Source organism: Diospyros lotus, chromosome 2, assembly GCF_014633365.1.
Source record: "Diospyros lotus cultivar Yz01 chromosome 2, ASM1463336v1, whole genome shotgun sequence".
NCBI lineage: Eukaryota > Viridiplantae > Streptophyta > Magnoliopsida > Ericales > Ebenaceae > Diospyros > Diospyros lotus.
In genome coordinates, this window is record NC_068339.1 from 25,308,781 (window position 1) to 25,327,468 (window position 18,688).

General features: G+C 33.2%; 1 protein-coding gene across 2 annotated transcripts; it reads left to right on the forward strand.

The window, feature by feature from the left end:
• The first annotated feature begins 252 nt into the window (after positions 1-252).
• LOC127793749 (chaperone protein dnaJ 50) lies at positions 253-8,315 on the forward strand. Of its 2 annotated transcripts, none has more exons than XM_052324453.1 (10): positions 253-449; positions 536-598; positions 675-741; positions 999-1,058; positions 3,069-3,119; positions 3,249-3,329; positions 6,317-6,429; positions 6,573-6,690; positions 6,880-7,006; positions 7,852-8,315. In XM_052324453.1, exons 1-10 carry the CDS (start codon positions 319-321, stop codon positions 7,953-7,955), a joined length of 915 nt encoding a protein of 304 aa, XP_052180413.1. In that variant the 5' UTR covers positions 253-318; the 3' UTR covers positions 7,956-8,315. The 2 variants fall into 2 exon arrangements, with proteins under 2 accessions (XP_052180413.1, XP_052180414.1); XM_052324454.1 differs by lacking the exon at positions 7,852-8,315 and adding an exon at positions 7,165-7,820.
• Positions 8,316-18,688: the final 10,373 nt, after the last annotated feature.

The following is an 18,688-nucleotide window of genomic DNA, read 5'->3' on the forward strand; positions in this document are numbered from 1 at the left end:
ATTAAGTTAATATAAGTCTACAAACCCAATATATAGCGCACGCCTATAACCCTAACTTGACATCAACAAAGTTCAAAAAATAGAATAAGAATGGAATTAGATTGAAAAACAAGCCATCTAACCTGACACAATTGTATTAATTTGAGTCGAATTTTGTTTCTCCCATAAACCAAGCCAAATACAGATATTTCTGTAAATTGGACAAAAATACAGGGACTTAAGTGTCAATTTGTTGTGGGCACAGATTGTGGAAGACGGAGAGAAATCTAACGATGCTCAAAGAAGCAGAGATTCAGAGAGAGAGAGAAGGAGACTGCGATGGCGCGAACTTCGGCGGCGATTGGCCGGTCCGCTGCCGCACCTGCGGTCATGCTTATCCTCCTCTGCCTTTTCATCCAGCCATCAGTCTCCATCTACTGCGACGAGGATGATTGCTACGATCTCCTAGGGTCCGCTTCTCTAACTCTCTGATCTTCGTCTGCCCAATGGACAATTTTCAGCTAATTGCTGATTCTAATACTTGTTTCTCGTGTAGGGTTTCTCAGAATGCCAATGCTTCAGAAATCAAGAAAGCCTACTACAAACTCTCCTTGAAATAGTGAGTCTCCTCGCGCATGTTTATATGTGCAATTGGATGATGCATTCACATATCATTTTCGATGTTCTATGTGCAGTCACCCGGACAAGAATCCGGATCCGGAATCGAGGAAGTTGTTCGTTAAAATTGCAAATGCTTATGAGGTATTTTCAATAGGATCAGCTTATTTAACTAGCCAAAGCTCGATTTCTCTCTGCAAGAGGTCGTCCATTTTTCCAAGAAGTGAACATTTTTTTTTTTTTTTTTTTGTATGTGCGGGATTTTAGTTGCAGAATTGCTAATTAAGCTACAGCCTTATTGTTCAATGTTTCCCTGTCACTTCTTAAGCTTGCTTATTTTGAGGAAGCCTGCCACGATTTTTGGTGCCTATAGTTGAAAGGAATTGTTTGCTTTTTTGCAGATTTTGAAAGATGAAGCCACAAGAGAGCAGTATGATTATGCAATTGCACATCCAGAGGAGGTAAGACAACACACTTTTCATTAACGCCATCTGCAATTTATTTTGTGTATCGATGTGTGACAAATTATACAAAACTGATCCTCTCAGCTTCTTTTGGTTACCTAACATCTACCATTTTTCTGTACTTCCTACTAATCCAGACTCACAGTCAATCCTCAAGGGCTTTTAAACTCAACTTCTAGTATCATTTACCACTTTCTTGAAGCCACAACTTCTAGACATTTTATGTGTCATTGATTTTGGCTCATGAACTATGTTCTTTACTATTTTATTGTTGTTACAACTAAAGAAACACCTATTTTATTCAGTAGCTGATCTTTTCCTTGGGAACCTTCTGGATTAGAGTGAAAGAAACAATCTGCAGCAGTATAGCTGAAAAGGGCAAGACGATATAGGAGATAAATAGGGAGAAGGACATGTAGCAAAATAAAGAAAGATATGTAGCAGCAAAGAGAGAGAATTGAAAGTAGATAGAACAAGGAGGGGTATATATGCAGAGGAGGGAGAAGAGAACAGAGAGAGAAGTTGCAAAAATAGGAAAGAAGCACCAAATACTTAGAGAAAAGAGTAGAAGAACCATGCAAAAAACTATAGGGAAGAGCAAAGGAAACGGCAATGGTAAAAGGTGATGCAACCAAATGAAAGAAGCTATCTTCGAAGTTTGCTGAAATAAATCTAACTGATATGGTAAATTAAACTGCTTAAATTCTATGATATGATCTATTAATCATTCTAATGAAATTAAAATACATCAAGATAAAATCAAAGTTCCTAATCACGTAATTGGTTATCTTGTGGGTCCCATCCAATCATCTTGACTACATCAATCTCTCATTGTTGGTAAATTTTCACCATTGAGAAGACTCTTGATAAAGGAGCTTCCGCTTGGATATGAAATTAATTTAGATTGAAAATCCAAAGCCTTTGAATGGAAGGAAACTATCTTTGGAGGAGGACATAGAAAGAAAAGAAGATGGGAGATAAATACAGAGAAAGAGCTGTAGCAAAATTTAAAGAAAGATATGTAGCAGAATGGAAGAATGGTGGTAGAGTGGCATTTCAGCAGAGAGGAAGAAGTATATAAAGATGGGTCATGAAAGAGGAAAGTGGAGATAAGTAATGAGGGAGAAAGCAAGATGCAGAAAGTTTGAGAAAAAGGAAGGAAGTTCCAGCATGAGAAGAGAATATATAGAGAAGAAGGGAAGCAGCAGAAAAAGGATGATGAGAAAAAGAGAAGAGGAGGGGGGGGGGGGGGGGGCTCAAACTCTTCTAAATATTAAACTTTTATTCATGATCAAAGTCATATTTTCAGATTACATGAATAACCCTTATTTAGACGCATGATAAGACTCATAAGACACTTTGACCTCTTCTAAAATTAATTCTAGTTACTATGTTGATCTAATACCACTCAAGTTCTATGATCTATTAGAAGTCCTAATACAATTCAAAATTTTTAAATATAAAATCAAAGACTCCAAATAACACAAAAACTGGTGACATCATAGTTATCTTCTTGGTCCAATTATCTTGACTGCATCACCTTGGTCATTGCTTGCCACTACTATGACAATGATTTAATTGCAATGACATTATCCCATTGGTGATTTTTTGGTTGACATTTCTTGCAAACATAATTGGCAATACCTTAATGATAAAGTCAGAATTCAGTTTGAAGTGTATTCTTTTTTGTTTCAAGGTCTTGCCATGTGCCTATTTCAGTAGTTTGATCTAACCCTCAGGATTACTTCATTTGCTTTTTTCCTTAAGTTTTGGTGTTAATGTTATGTGGGCAGGAAGACTTTGTCATTTACAAACTTTGCTTTTGATCTTTTTGATGTTGAATCCATTACATTATACTACCATATGAACATCCCCTTCACAATCTCCTTGGAGAATATAACATATTTGCTTGATGGAATTGAACTATTTTATTTGCCTATTCTCAACAATTTTAGATTGATGAATCTGTTATCATTAAGGCTAATTGTTAAATTTTCCTTCTGCTAGGTATTTTACAATACAGCTCGCTACTACCATGCATACTATGGTCACAAAACAGTGAGAACTTCCTTCTTCTCTGCCATGCCTTTGTGAATCTTTGCTTTGCAAACTATTTCATGGTAGAAGTATAGAATTTCTCATTACCGTGTTGCCTCTTTACTTATTACTTATATTCTCTGTTGCTAGGATCCCCGTGCTGTCCTTGTGGGTCTTCTTTTGATTCTCTCAGCATTTCAGTATCTCAATCAATGGACAAGGTATAAACAGGTAACCAGATAAGTCAAATATGACTTTAACATGATACTAGTGAAATTTTCTAGCCACAATGTTTCATGGAGGGTCTAAATATTGATACTCCTGTTTGGAGCAAGAGACCCAGTGGATTCCTGTTACCTAACTGTTGTGATTATGTCATTAGTTTCTGAATCTCATTCAGAATTTATGTGTGAAGTCAGCAATCAACAGAAGTTGCTACCTGTATTTTTTTCTTTCTTTGTTAGGTTAGGTAAATGGTCCTACCTGTGTTTTTATTAGACCATTTTTATCCCCAGAAGTTTAAGTTATTAGGAAATGAGATTAACAATACTTATCAAGAAATCAAACAATTCTTGCAACCCCATCTCCCACTTGGACTGGAGAGACAAATAGACTGACACTTGCAGACAAGAGTACACAAATAGGAATAACAGGGGACAAACACAACTCATGAGACTTGAACTCGTATATCTTGGAACCAACCATCAAAGTTTGAATTGTTCAGAAATGGGTCCAATATGTGCCAAGCTATGTAGCTGTGTTACTTCAAATGCTATTGTCTTCAACTGGGAACATTCAGCATCACTTCTGTGGCCCTGGTGGCAACCCAAGGAGGGTGGGTGGGTTGAATTATGTTTTACGGAAGATATGATTTTAAAGATTCGAAACCCAATATTTAAGTACCACTTGTCTGCGTGACTTTGCTTTATATTTTTAGATATGAACGAAGATAATCAACAAATATAAAACAATGAAGTAAAGAGAAAGGGAAGAATGAGGCAAACCCATTTATAAAGGTTTGACTCATCAATCAAGCCTATGCCCTTTCTCCTCAAATCACAATTTGAGGGTTTCACTACAAACAAATTGCAATTTTGAGGGTTTCACTACAGAAACAATATCTTTCAAAGGTGCTAGAGAAACTTTCAATCCCTATAGCTTGACAGATGCTATAGAACCTTACAATCCCCTAACTTCACTGGATCTAATCAACATCCCTTGCCTCAACAAGATCCTTAGCTTGCATGCTAACACAAATCCCTCACACATAAGGTGAGAACATTCCAGAGTACAATGGTGCTCACACCTCTCAAGATCCATGATACAAGAAGAAACAAATGGATGGAGCAATGTAGGATTCTTCTTTTCTTCTTCTTGCTTGAGAGATCAAAGAGGATGGCTATATTGGAACAGTTTTGAGCTCAAGAATGATGCTTTTGAAAACAAGATTGAAACAAGATGAATTTTCAAAAAATCTCTTTTCTTCTCTCAAAAAGATATACCAATAAAGCTCAAAGAATTGCGAAAAAGCTTCACAAAAGATCAAACCAAATATTTGCACAAGAGTTTCTCCAAAGTTCTCTATGTTATTCTCAAGAACTAATGGAGATTTATAGGGAGAAACTATCCGTTCAAGAAGATTTGGAATTGGTTTTGAAATCCAAGAGGAAGGGCTGGAAAAACCAAATTATGGGTCTTCCCAATTGGCTGAGTCAAAACTCTCAGTTGACTGAATTGGTCTATTGTTAGTTGAAAACAAGTTGCAACAAATTGAGAACTGACCCTGTTTTTGGTCTTTGCATTATGCCCTCATTCAGTCGGATGAGTGGGCTTTCTCTGTCAACTGTGTTGATCATTTGTCAACTAAATAAAGCATCCAACCGACTCAATTTTTATATTATTCTAATAAAAAAATAGAATTACAAATTTATTAATAGAGAAACCAACCCTAAAATTTGAACTCCATTATGCCTCTACTCAATTGTGTGAGATCTTAGCCAGAATAGAATTTTGAGGATTCTGCCTCTTCTCAATTGATTGATCGTCAGGTGTACCTTATTCTAACCAAGTTAGAGTTGGTGACACATAATGTCAATTGACTTCTAAAAGTTACATTGACAATACAAATCTATGCAAGAGAACAATGGAGCAAAATTTTATGTTGGATGTCCTTCCTTTAGGAAGGGAATGATGAGATAAAGTTTCAACACCATTTTCATATGGGGAAGTTTTATGAGATGGTAATGAATGAAGATAATTGATATCATCATATTTTATTATATAGTTGATATTTTGAAACCAACCTATGCAACATGGAAACACAATCTCTTGTCAACTGACTTATTTGAGAAATGTAGTCAGCCAAGTCTTCTACTTGTTTGAAAAATAGATATCTTAAGCACAAAAGAGTGGATTGTGAATTATCATTTAAAGTGTTATATACTTTGAAGTCAAAACATTTTCACAACTTAAGGCAATGCACACTTTCTTTGGAAAGATCTGACTTTAAAAGCTGAAGAAGTAATGCCTTAACCAAAAAGTAATGTAGGATGATTGTCATGAATGTTTTAAAACATTTTGAGCTCAATTTGAATCAAACTGAAACTTTATTGATTCTGACTTTGCCTGCTTCATTATGCTTATAATTGTGATGGATGGTCCACTTGAGTTCTTTGTGATATGTCTTGCATGAGTTAAATATATCCATCAACCCCAGTAGAGACATTAAATTCGAGTTGTTCTGTTAGTATCAAAACTTTGAGTCGTACCTTTGGGGCTAACAACTTCTTAATTATATGTTCATTAAAACAATGGAGATAACAATTGCCAATTATGGTGGAAGTTTAGCCTTTGAATTGATCATATTGTCTATTTCACATTCATCATTACCTTGAGATTAATATAGATTTGTTTAAGAACAATGGTGATATTGTTCTAATTTGGAGGAATTGACACCTGTTGGATTACTTTACCAAAACAAAAAGGGGAAAATAAAATGTCATTTGATTATTGCTAAAAGGTCAGTTTTGGTCTCCACCCATGCTTAAATCATTTTCATGTTCTCATGCTTTTGGTAAGCACTTGTCTAGAAAAGCATATGCTCGCACATGTCTATGCAGATGATATGAAGGCATATGCCCCTCTAACATCCTTCCCCTTAGACAGATGGTTGTTTTTCCTCAAAACATATTTTTAATCTTCTTTTTTCATCATTGTAGGCTGTAGACATGGTCAAGAAGACTCCAGCTTACAAAAATCGATTACAGGCACTGGAACTTGAACGCAGTGGAGGGATGACAAAGAAGAAGAAGAGCCAAAAACAGATGAACAAGTATGAGCTTGCTTGGTATTTGATTAGTGCTTGATATTAAGCATATGTACACCAGTGATGACACAAATCATTCCTGTTGGCTTTTTTTCTTTTCCCAAATTTTATTTGAAGTTAAGATTTAGGTGAACCATGTTTCATTATAGGAATTTGGAAGAAGATCTCAGCAAAGAACTGGACTTACAGATAAAGGGTGCTGAAAAACCTTCCATTTGGCAACTTCTTGGTGTCCGGTTCATACTTTTACCTTACACTATTGTAAAGGTTAGAATGTGAATGTCAGCTGAAAACCAACAAAACTTTCCTCTTTATTTTCAGAAACTATTCAAATAGATGGTGAACTCTGTCTGGTCTTATTCTGATTTTAGTTGTGTTCTACCATGCCTATAGAGAGAAATTGATCTCTGATTATTACACACCACAACAGTTACTGAACAATTTTCCCATTTCCAGCTACTGTTATGGCAGGTCTGTTGGTTCTGGAGATACCGGGTTAGACAAGCTCCATATTCTTGGGAAGATGCTTCATACCTAACTCAAAGATCCCTGGGAATTCCTTTTGATTCATGGGAATGCATAGGTATATGTCTATCCAGACGTTGTACTTTTGAAGATGATTTAAATTCTTGGAAAGGGAAAGGTACCTGCATATGCATGTGTGCATGTACATTATTTATTGTTCAGTTGAACTAAGCATAATGCTTTATGTTTGGGCATATTGATGACTTTAAAACAAAGTTCAACTACATTCCCACCTGAGGTTGGTGAGGTAATGGTGTAGAACAGAGAAAAAGACCGAGAAGGGAAAAGATATCTGAGAAGGGGGAAGAGTGACGAGAAAAGGGAGAGAATTCCCAGGGAGAGGAAAAGGTAAAACCTTCAATATTCAGTAAAAATTAATAAATAATTTGAAAGGCTGCTAAAATTTTTACTATGAAGACATATATTCTACTGATATTGGCAATTGCAACTAGAAAAGAATTTAATAATAAAACTCCAGTCATACTAGATGACCTGAACTCTAATTCATGTTGAGAATAAAATTAGTAATAACACCAATATACCGAGCGTCATCCCACGGCGATAAAAGCTTAGTTTAATGCGTTCAGTGGCATGTGTCATATGGAGTTGTTGTCTACTGGCTTCTTGCTATGTCCTTCATGGGTCTGGATCAAACTTGGTTTGACCCTGCAAAGCCCTCTAGGGCCTTATTTGTGTGAAAAAGGGAAAATGGGAAAAGAAACAAAACCACTAAAAGGAGGAACAGATACAAAACATGACGGACCAATTTATGACAATAATTAAAGGCCATCTGGCGTACTGAGTGAGGGATTCCAATCCTCCCTCATGTCACTTGTAGTCTTGTACGGTAAGCATTCCTTCTGCAATGTTTCACTGAGATAGTTTTTCTCATGGTTTTATTAGATGAAGCTAGACAAGAAGATCTTATTCGAAGATGTCTATGGAAGAAATCCAACTTGGAGAGCTACTTAGCAGAGATGCGTAAAGAATCAAAGCGCAGAAAATAGCGGTGGTGCCTGCAGTTCCTTTCACCCTGAAACCTGACTAGAAATTCTTTACACAAAGTCTATACGCACAACCCAAAGCGCTGCTTTGCTTCATGAGATGAGTTATGTGCTCCAAGGTTGCTAAGGGGGAGCAGGATACTCTTTTTTCACCCTGTTTTTGGATTTTATAACAAAGCTATAGAGCTTGGGTTTTCTGATTATTATCCCAAATTTGATTTTGTATACTGATGAGGATTCAGGGAAGTCTTTGTGGTAAGCATGTCAATAACCCCTATATTTATTTTTAGCTAATGGAGATGGATAACCATGAGAATTATGTTAGCTCTAAATACATTTCAGAAGTATTAATGAGTTTATTAACATCGTGGTAACAATGATGAGGACCCCTCATACTTTCTGGTTCTTGTTATTTGCGGCTGACATTCTGGATTGCTTTTAGTCCCTTCATACACAAAACAGTTGAAGTTGCTAGTGTGAAATCATCATGAATCTGGCTTTTGCGTCACCGTGCAATGGCTGCTGATTCTTGTGATGGCGGCGGCACATACAGACCCGAAGCAAGGTAAGTTAGAAGAAGTGATAATTCGTGCGAAAGATTTGCCGCCATATAATAAAATTTAGGTTGCTTTCGATATTGCTTAAAAGACATTTTGAGTCCATTGTTCTGAGTTTTGCATTTTGCATGATTACCGAGGTAGAATTCATGTTGGGACAACAGAATTACCTGGTGGGTGTTTAATGTGGCTCCAGTGGAGTAAAGAGGGATGCAGAGTAACTCATTTGGAACCAAGTGGCTCCTCTGATGCTCGCATCCCAACTCTTCAAGCTCTTGGTTTCTTTTCGACTTCCAGAATGGTACATGCATAAGATGCATACATATGGGCACTAGAAATATGCTCATTTGCAACGAAAATGATTCCTGGTCCGCTGAATGGGACGAATTCCTCATTCGATCCAACTTGGACCAGAAATCACGGTCCTTTTTAGCAAAGGGTCATATGTTACTAGGCATGTTTTCTTGCAGATTTGAAAAGTTGACCATTAACCTCATTGGGGTTATTATAAATATATATATATATTATTTGGATATTGAGTGCAACATCTTGAAAATTTGGAGATAGTCAATGATTATTAATCCCTGTATTTGGAGTAATTATTGAATATTTGAGAATTTAAGAAAAAAATAATAATGTATGTGTTTCGAGGAAATGAAAAATTAAGGTAATTAATTAATTTATTTAGAAATATTTATAGAAATAGTAAAGTAATTAAATTGATGGATTTTTGAGGATGTTCGGGGAGTATGTGTAATAAAGAGAAATGAAGAGTGGGGTGTGTATGTGAATTTTGAAAGTTTTGGGGTGTTGGTCCAAATTCGAAAAAATGGACTAAGGATTCCCTTAAATGCAAACGCACGTGTATATAGGGTAAGGAGGTAGCCAGCCTAGCTGGTCATGTGTACGTGTGTGCTGGGTGGGGTAGTGCGCGCGCGATGGTGGTTTTGCTGGAATCTTTCCAACGCAAGGCCTCTGAAACAATGTCATTTCGAGGGAAAGGGGCGGTCGCGCAACAACCGAAGAACGCACCACATGGCGTGCCCTAGGTCGCCCATCTGTCTTGGTCGCCAAGCAGTCGCATTGTGTGCTATAAAAGGCCGATTTTGGCCACTTTTTTTGTCCAAATAGAGAGCAATAAGAGGGGAAAATTGAGAGAGAAGAAGGGGAACTGAGCTAGTAGCAGGAAAAAATAAAGAATAAAAGAAATAGGAAGAAAAATCAGAGAATCCTGAAGTTATTCAGTGGTTAAAATATTCTAGTAAGTGGATAAAATTATTACGAGTGCTATATATTTGAATTATAGGTTTTTCACAGTTAGATTATATGGATTATGCGATTAGATTTATTTAATTTGAGCTGCAATCTTGTTATTTTCTATAGAACGTTTTACTTTGCAACGGGAGCATAAAAGAGATAAGAATCAGTTGTTTACAAGCAAGTTTCTAACCCTCTCATTATGTTATTTAATCCCTACGCAAGTTTTCATGGTTTCTCATATTTTATTTATTCCCTTACCATAACCTAGTTCCACGCATTAATTATGTAAATACGCATGGTAATCATTTTATAATATGTGAGTTATTGTTGAGTATGTGAACGGTGAGCTTAAACTAAATATGTAACTTCTAGTGATATTTATTTCTAACTGTCACGGGACTTTGTATTGCCCTACTTCTTTGGGAATGATGTTGAACCGATGTGGGCTAGATTTTTAGAAAGTCAGGGAGACTCGATGTAATTGTAGCGATCAACTGACCCGTCCCTATCTAATATTTAATATTATCAAATATGCTGGATCAATCAATAATGTGAGTAGCAACGGGAGGTATCTCTAATCTTGAAGGTGAAGTGGTACAAATATTTATCCATACGAGAGATCCATAATTGTATAAATATCAACGTGTTGACTTACGAATATTGGGCTAAAGCCTTATGTCATAAATATGTTTGAAAACGTACCAATATGGAATTAGTGATGTGATGTGCATAACGTGGAACATGTGAATTTTTGCCTTGAACTACCTAAATAAATATTTCCATAACAACTGTGTAAAGACCTTTGCATATATGTGGTAGTGTGAGTTACATATGATCATGCATGATATTGTATATATGTTTATTAAGTGAAGTTTATGATGGGTATTTGTCCCCTCGGCCTCTGAGCCAGGGCATTGCTATCGTTGTGCTAATGATGTCCGGGCAGGTTAGGCGTATGATGCCATGCCAAAGAAGGTGGCATATGGTTGATGACTATTATGGGTTTAATTTGATGTTATATATGATAGTATTAAGCATGTGTATGTGTTGCCTTATGTCGTGAAACCTTTCACAGAGGTACATGATGAAAAAACAATGTGAATGAGAATGTGAACGTGTATAACGGTGCACGGTATACAATATGAACTCAGCCCGAAAGGCTACTCCCATAATCATGAATATGTACCATACCAACATTTGGAATCTGACATGAGAATATAATGTAAAGCATAATAAATATATGCAATAATTTGAGATATGGTGTATAAACGTATGTGGGAAGCCTTGATATGGCTAGTCTTGAGTGATATCTTCTTGTTACAATATCTTATGGTGTTATTTATTTCAGATATACTTGCCAATACTTGTGACTCATTTTGTTTTACCATCATTCTAGGTTTTAGAAGAATTGTGCTCAGGGATAGATGCTATGGAGATTGTTATTCTTTTATGTAAGTTTTATGTGTATAGGACTCTCTCAATCGAAAAGATTCTTGAAGATAGTGTAGTCATGGGCTCAAATAGGGTGTTTTACAGATTTGAATAATTGATGCTATAATGTGTATGTAAGAATCCCTGAAAAATGTAAATTTAATCAATTTGTTTCTACTGTGTTGTAAACAAAAATTGAAGTGAAAATTTGGGTCATTACATGAGTCTTTATATTTTGTCTGATATTTAACATTTAGGTCATTTATTCATTGTCCATTTTTTACTTAAATAGTGAATAATCACGAAGGATTAACTATTCATTTATTCGTTTATTTGATTTTGTTGTAACTCTTTCACTGTCGGTTAAAATATAAAATTAGACTTTGCTTTTGATGATGCTATCGTTTTTCAAAATATTAAAAACAAAATTTAAAATAATGTTTAATAAAAAAAGGTTTGTATATTTTATTAAATATATCTAAAAAGTATTTTATAATGACCAAATTACTTGTTCATTACAAACAAATTATTTTTTATTACAAGTGAGATTACATCACTTAAAATTCAGTAAAAGAATAATAAAGATTTACGAAATTAAAATTTAAATTTAGGAGCACTACTACAAATTATTAGATTATAATCATTTATCTGATTGTTGATTGTTGGAGGTTCTTGGGCTGACGAAAGTGGTTTGGTTGATAGGTTTGATTTTTTTTCTTTTTTTTTTCGTTTTTAATAAAATTGGGTGATTAGTTGATCAAATAAAAATATAAATATAAACATAAAAATACTATTTTGGTTCATGGTAGCAAATAGATTCTGTTTTTATGTTGCGCAAATACCAAAAATATAAAACTTCTTAACATATATGAATGGTGCTTTCAACTAAGGTTGTTAAAATCGTAAAATCGTAAGTGGGTTTTCGACATGTATAATCGTAAATTCGAGTGTGATTTAACTTTAAAATCGTAAAATCGTAAGGATTTTCAGTGTAAAAAATTATAAAATCATACCTGTAAAATCGGGAGTTTAACAACCATACTTCCAACCCGTACAATCTACTCCAGTTAAGGCGTTAAGCTAATGAATGAAATTGATCAAGAGTAATCGATATCCTTAACTTATAATATTCTTTCAAATTTATTCCAGCCTAAATTGTTTTGTATTAATCATTGTAACTGATTTTTGATACATCCATCAAATTTAAGTTGCTTTTGGATATTTTTTTTATTTAATTCTATCCTTTTTGTTATGTTTTTAATGAGTAGCACAATCACTACATTTGGGTTGTGAATTAAGTAAATTTATTTTATTAAAATTAAAAGATATTTTTTTAAGATGCTATATAGGACGATGTTTAGAAAAATAAGAAAATTTACATAGGACAAAGTGGTAGGTTTTTAGAGTTATGCTCGAGGTTAATCACCTAGTCAATTCACAGTTTGACTTTAAATGCCTAATTGTCGTGAGAAATCTGGATCTTACGTAAATTGTACTCCCAAGTTGCTCGGCAAGCCGAAATAACCTTAATCATCTAAAAGACAGATGCTAAAGTATCTTCTAAACTAAGATATAAATAATCTACACAAAGTACAGTTCAGACTAAAGAAGGTCTCAAGGCATTTATTTGTTAAGCTATCTTTCAAAGGCAATCCTTATGATTTAGGGAGCAAATAAATTCAAGCCTAATATGGAGAAACATAGGATAAGCATTCTAACTCGTCTTGATGCAACATGTCCTAATCTTGATAAGCCCAAGATAAGATGTTCCATACCCAATAATTCTAATCCAAATCATTCTTGGATTCGTGAAAATCCTTCACGACGTAGGGGAAGCCAACTAATTCTTATCGTGATCCTTATAAGGAAATTCAACCCAAAAGATAATAAAACATCTCAATAAGTAAGTCGAAAGTATGGCATTCTTTACTACTCTTTCAAACTTATAAGTTATCTCCAGAATTCTTTGTAGACTTAAGCATAGGACACTACAAGAAATAAGGTTTTTAGTGAAGGCCAAGGTTGTCACTAAAAGTCCAAAAAATCATCACTAAAAGTATTAGTGACGGCCAGACAGACCGTCATAGGTCGTCACTAATGCCCTCGTCACTAATGTAATTAGTGACGGTCATATATGACTGTCACTAATGTAATTAGTAATCATAATGTTGGCCATCACTAATGGCAACCCATTAGTGATAGTCATACGTGACCGTCACTAATGGCAGCCCATTAGTGACGGCCACGTATGGCGTCACTAATGTAATTAGTGTCTATAATATTGGCCATCACTAATAGAAACCCATTAGTGACCGCCATACGTGGCCGTCGCTAAAGTTAATCCGTTAGTGACACAATATTGGTTATCATTAAAATTAACCCATTAGTGACAATGATGCTGGTCGTCACTAAAATTTATATTTTTAATTTTTAAAAAATTAAAAATTTCTGCCATTAAAACATTTACAAAATAATATATATATATAATTAAAAATATATATTTTTAGATTAATTATTAAATTAACCTAATTAATCTAAAATAATTTTATTCTAATATAATTTAAAACGAGAATTATATTAAAAATTATAAAATTTATATTTATAAATTGAAAATTAATATTCAACCAAAATATTAATAATATTTAAAATATCATACTGATTGTTATATAAAAATAGCTACAAAAAATAATCGTTACAACCATTAAGTGAGTTAGGCTAGTAAGTCAACTGTAAATTATGTGCTGATTCATACGAATTACATTCAATTTGAGTCAATCACATGAATTAGAACATATTCATATATACAATGAGTCAATCACACGAATTAGAACATATTCATATAAACAATCAGAAAATAGCGTGAGATGCTATTGAATTTTTGTACTATGCATGACTAGTTAATGCATATCCATCAAGCATATAACATAATATCAAATTTTTGAACTGTCCAACTGGATAATTCAGTGACCTCGTTATCCATCAAGAAAGTCACCAAACGGGAATCTAAAACTAACTTCCAACAAATCTAACTTAATTGTTGGAAATCATTTAATTAATTATATTCTTTATTTAATATAATTTCTAGGAAAAATTTGGCAAAGTCTTCCCTCTAACTGGACTACACCACCTGTAAGAAAAAAAAATACAAAAATATTATAATATAATTTCAACGAACAAAAAATGACATTTTTATTGATATTATAACAAAAAAATATATTAATAAAAAATAAATTAAATTAGAACCTGAAAATGAAGAAGCGACCCTTAAAATTTCACAGAGTAAGATTTCCCAAAGGCCCATTAATGAGTTGCAAAATAAAAAAAATAATTAATTATATAAAATTATTAAAAAATATTAAACTTTCAAAAAATTAATTAAATTATATAAAAAATTAGAATATTATAAAAATCAATTCTACTTAACTTAAAAAAAATCATCAATATCCTCACAATGTGAACGGACATTGCCTTTGTGACTATGTACAATCCGCACAATTCGTATTTTAATCACTTTGCTTTTGGATGTATGACTTTCTAGGTCCACCATCAAGTAGTAATTAGGAAATCGAACTCTTCGATCTGTTTTGAGAATCTCTCAATTTTCTCAAAATATCTTTACAATCTTGAGTGACGTCTAGAAACATATCAAGATAACCTAAATGGTAATGGGGTCCATTGATGGTGAACCCATTTAATTACTGACTACCATGTAATTCAATCCTTCCACCCCTAATGTCTTGATCGAGTGAGGGTCATAGACTGATTAAACTCACTAACTCAATACTATATTATAGATCTTAATTGAAGTGATGAGATGACATGTTAAAAACTCTTTTTCAATCATTCATGGGTTAGCCAAGAATTTCTCCCATCACAAACCAATAAAAGTTTGCATAGGAGGTATGCCTCACAATGGAGGTAATGAATCTTATTTGGCAAATACCTGTCTCTGTCTATTAGTCAAATAAGACCACATAGTGAACATTCTCATCTTGTAGTTGGATGAGTTCGCATCACTAGCAAATCTCACATACCAATACATATGACAACCATATTACTTCAAGTCAAAGGATTAGTTACACAACCATAACTGATAAAAGATAATTAATTCTCTCATCTATGTGATTTGTTATCAATTTCATGTTCAGTGTGTTATTCAATCAACAACCACCCAATTACTAACTATAATTATATCACTACAAAAAAATCAGCATTTAGCGGTGGGTTTTTTTGCATTTTACGACGATATTTTTTGCATTTTGCAGCGGTTCACGTAATTTAGCGGTGGTTTTCAAAATCGCCGCTATAATAGCCGTCGCGAAGCATTTAGCGGCGGTTTTCAGCAACCGCTGGAATAACCGCCCCTAAGTCATATTTTTTGCAGCGGTTTCAAAACCGCCGCAAAAAAATTTTAAAATATTGAATTTTAGCGGCGGTTTTAAAACCGCTGCAAAAATTCGAAAAAATTAAATTATAGCGGCAGTTTTAAAACCGTCGCAAAAATTCAAAAAATTTTGAAATTCAAAAAAATTCGAATTTTTGAAATCTCGCGCACGCGGCCAAGCCGCGCGCAAGCGCGCCTAGCACCCCCCTGCCACATGGCCGCGTGTCCGTGCGCCATGTGGCAGATGCTGGAAATAAATTTTCAACATCCTTCTCCCCTTTTCCTAGACTCGAACCCAGAACCATGCTTGACCACATGCGCGCGGGAAACCAGATAAGCTGCGAAGCCTTGTTAGTAAAACTTCACTCATATAAATTATATACTAACATATAACCACTATTTTTCAGAATTATAATTTATATTCTTTACTATACATTGAAAAAAATAAATTAATTAATTATTTTTTAAAAGAGTAATGGAATAAAATAAAAATAAATTAATTGATTAAAAAATAAAACGAATATTTTATATATTTCTTAAAATTTCTTTTTAAAATTATAAAAAACTTTATATATTAAAATTTTTTTAATTTTTTTTATTTTCTTAAAATTAAATTTTTCAATAAATTTTGAGGTAATTTTTTTATTTGTAAATTTTTTAATTTTTTTTCTAAATTTAGCGGCGATTTCAAAAATCACCGCTAAATTAAATTTTTTAATGAATTTTGCAGCGATTTTGAAAAACCACCGCAAATATTATTTAATTTTAATTTTTAATTATTTAATTATTTTTTAAATTTAGCAGTGATTTTTTGAAAATCGCCGCTAAATTAAATTTTTAATGAATTTTGTGGCAGTTTTTCAAAACCGCCGCTAATGTTATTTAATTTTAATTTTTAATTATTTAATTATTTTCTGAACTTAGCGGCAGTTTTCAAAAAACCACCGCTAAATTAAATTTTTAATGAATTTTGAGACGATTTTTCAAAATCGCCACAAATGTTCTTTAATTTTAATTTTTAATTATTTAATTATTTTTTTAATTTAGTGGCGGTTTTTAAAAAACCGATGCTAAATTACCGTATTTTGTGGCGATTTTTAAAACTGCTGCAAAAAAATCACCACAAAAGATCAATTTTTTTGTAGTGTATATCTCATATTTTATGACATGTGACTCACTATCCTTTAGTATTAGTATCTCATACTAATCAAAGTAGTAAATTTTTATGCTAATCCATACTTGTTTGTTTAAAGTCCCCATTTAAAAAAGCTATGGACTAGGAACAATTTAAGATTTTTTGTACTAAAGAATCTTGTTATCATATTTTTAACAACTTAAAAATAAGATCTCTAACAAGAAGTCTAGGGACTCATTTATACATTATTGGAGAGTCATAAATGAAGATAAACTGTCATTTATTAAATACAAGGATATATTAAAATACTTATTTAGATGTCATCTAAATTTAGTATTAGAGCATATCACTAATAACATCTTGGAGGTCAGGCACCAAGTCAACTTATAATTTGGCTTTGAATGCCTAGTTACCATGAGGAATCCGAATCTTGGGCAAATTGTGATAGAAATGAAGTGTTATGGCACACACCCAAGAAGGGAGGTGAATTGGGTAAATAAAAATTTTATAGATTAAACTGAAAATATTTTGAGATAAACTGATATAAAGAACCAAGTTATGAAATGAGAGATTGCTTGAAAAGATAAATGCACCAAAGAGCACAACCACAAGAAGAACACATATTTATAGTGGTTTGGCTAAATGGCTTATGTCCACTCCCTTAGTTACTCATAAAGGAATTTAAACTCAATTCACTAAAACTCCATACTTAAACCAAGTAGGTTCTCTAATTCAAAGATTAGGAAAATACAACCTCTTATCAAATAGATAGGCCCTCAAGCTTTATAAGGTTGAAAAAATGAATACAACAGTAAAAAGAGAGTTATAAGAGTTTGACCTCTTAGTTACAAGTTTTCTAAATGGAAATACAATATTTGAATGAAGATAAATACAAAAGAAACACAACTTTTACACTTTAATATGAGAGAACATAAAATTTAAAGCTTAATAACGTTTTGAACACTTAGTAGTTGAGTATTGAATGATCCATCAACCACATATTTATAGTTGATGGAGGATGCTTCAAAAAATCAGACTGTTGCTTGGTGGTTGGTGTGCATTAAATGCTCTAAAAATTAGTCGTTACGTGATTCTGCAATACAAATTGTCGACAGAAAAACAAGGGTTGTCGATAGTTTTAATTTAAGATTGAAAACTTAATCGATAGATGTAAATAAACTATCGATAGATGCCTTTGCAAAAATACTGGTTGTCGATAGATGCTTGCCAAATTGTCGACAGTTTCAAGACATTTTAAAATCATACTTTTTGACTAACAACATAATGTTAGAAGACTGTCGACAATTTCAAGTATTTTTTCAATGTTGTCAACAAATAGGCTAGAATGCTCCAAAGATGATTTCTTTTGATTTAAAATGATTATTTCTTAGAAATTCATTTTGATAAACATGAACTAAAAGATTAATTTCTAAAACCAATAGATTTAATGAATCACATATGCTTTGAATTTAATCTTGATATTCATAAACTAAGAAATTGATTAAAATAATTTCAAAGATAGAAACAACAATCTATAAAGAGCATGTATGGACTTTTGTCTTTGAAAAAGTTTTGCTTCATTTATCCAATATTTTGAGATTTAAATGAAATTTAACTAGCTTTTTGAGACTTGAAAACCATATAAAGAATTTCGAAACTATATGAGGTTCATCACATTTGAAGTCGATTTTGATATGTTTAGAATAGAATGCTTGAAATATTTTTCATCATTAAAACCATAATTATAAGAGTAAAATATCAATCTATCAAATTGTACCCCTAAGTTGCACTGGGATAAGCAAGTTGAAAGCCTAATCCATCTAGAAGATGGAGATTGAAATATCCTTTAAACCAAGATATGGATAATCTACACAAAGCACAATTCAAGTAAAAAAAGGTCTCAAGGCACTTATTTATTAAGCCATCTTCCAAAGGGAACTCTAATAGGATAAGCTCTCAACAAGAAGCA

What these genes read in the sequence shown, in the direction of transcription:
- LOC127793749 (XM_052324453.1), top strand. Translation starts at nt 319, where the DNA reads ATGGCGCGAACTTCGGCGGCGATTGGCCGGTCCGCTGCCGCACCTGCG. An exon ending in AAATTGCAAATGCTTATGAG is followed by an intron (nt 742 to 998) that starts GTATTTTCAATA and finishes GCTTTTTTGCAG; the next exon opens with ATTTTGAAAGATGAAGCCAC. An exon ending in TACCTTACACTATTGTAAAG is followed by an intron (nt 6,691 to 6,879) that starts GTTAGAATGTGA and finishes TCCCATTTCCAG; the next exon opens with CTACTGTTATGGCAGGTCTG.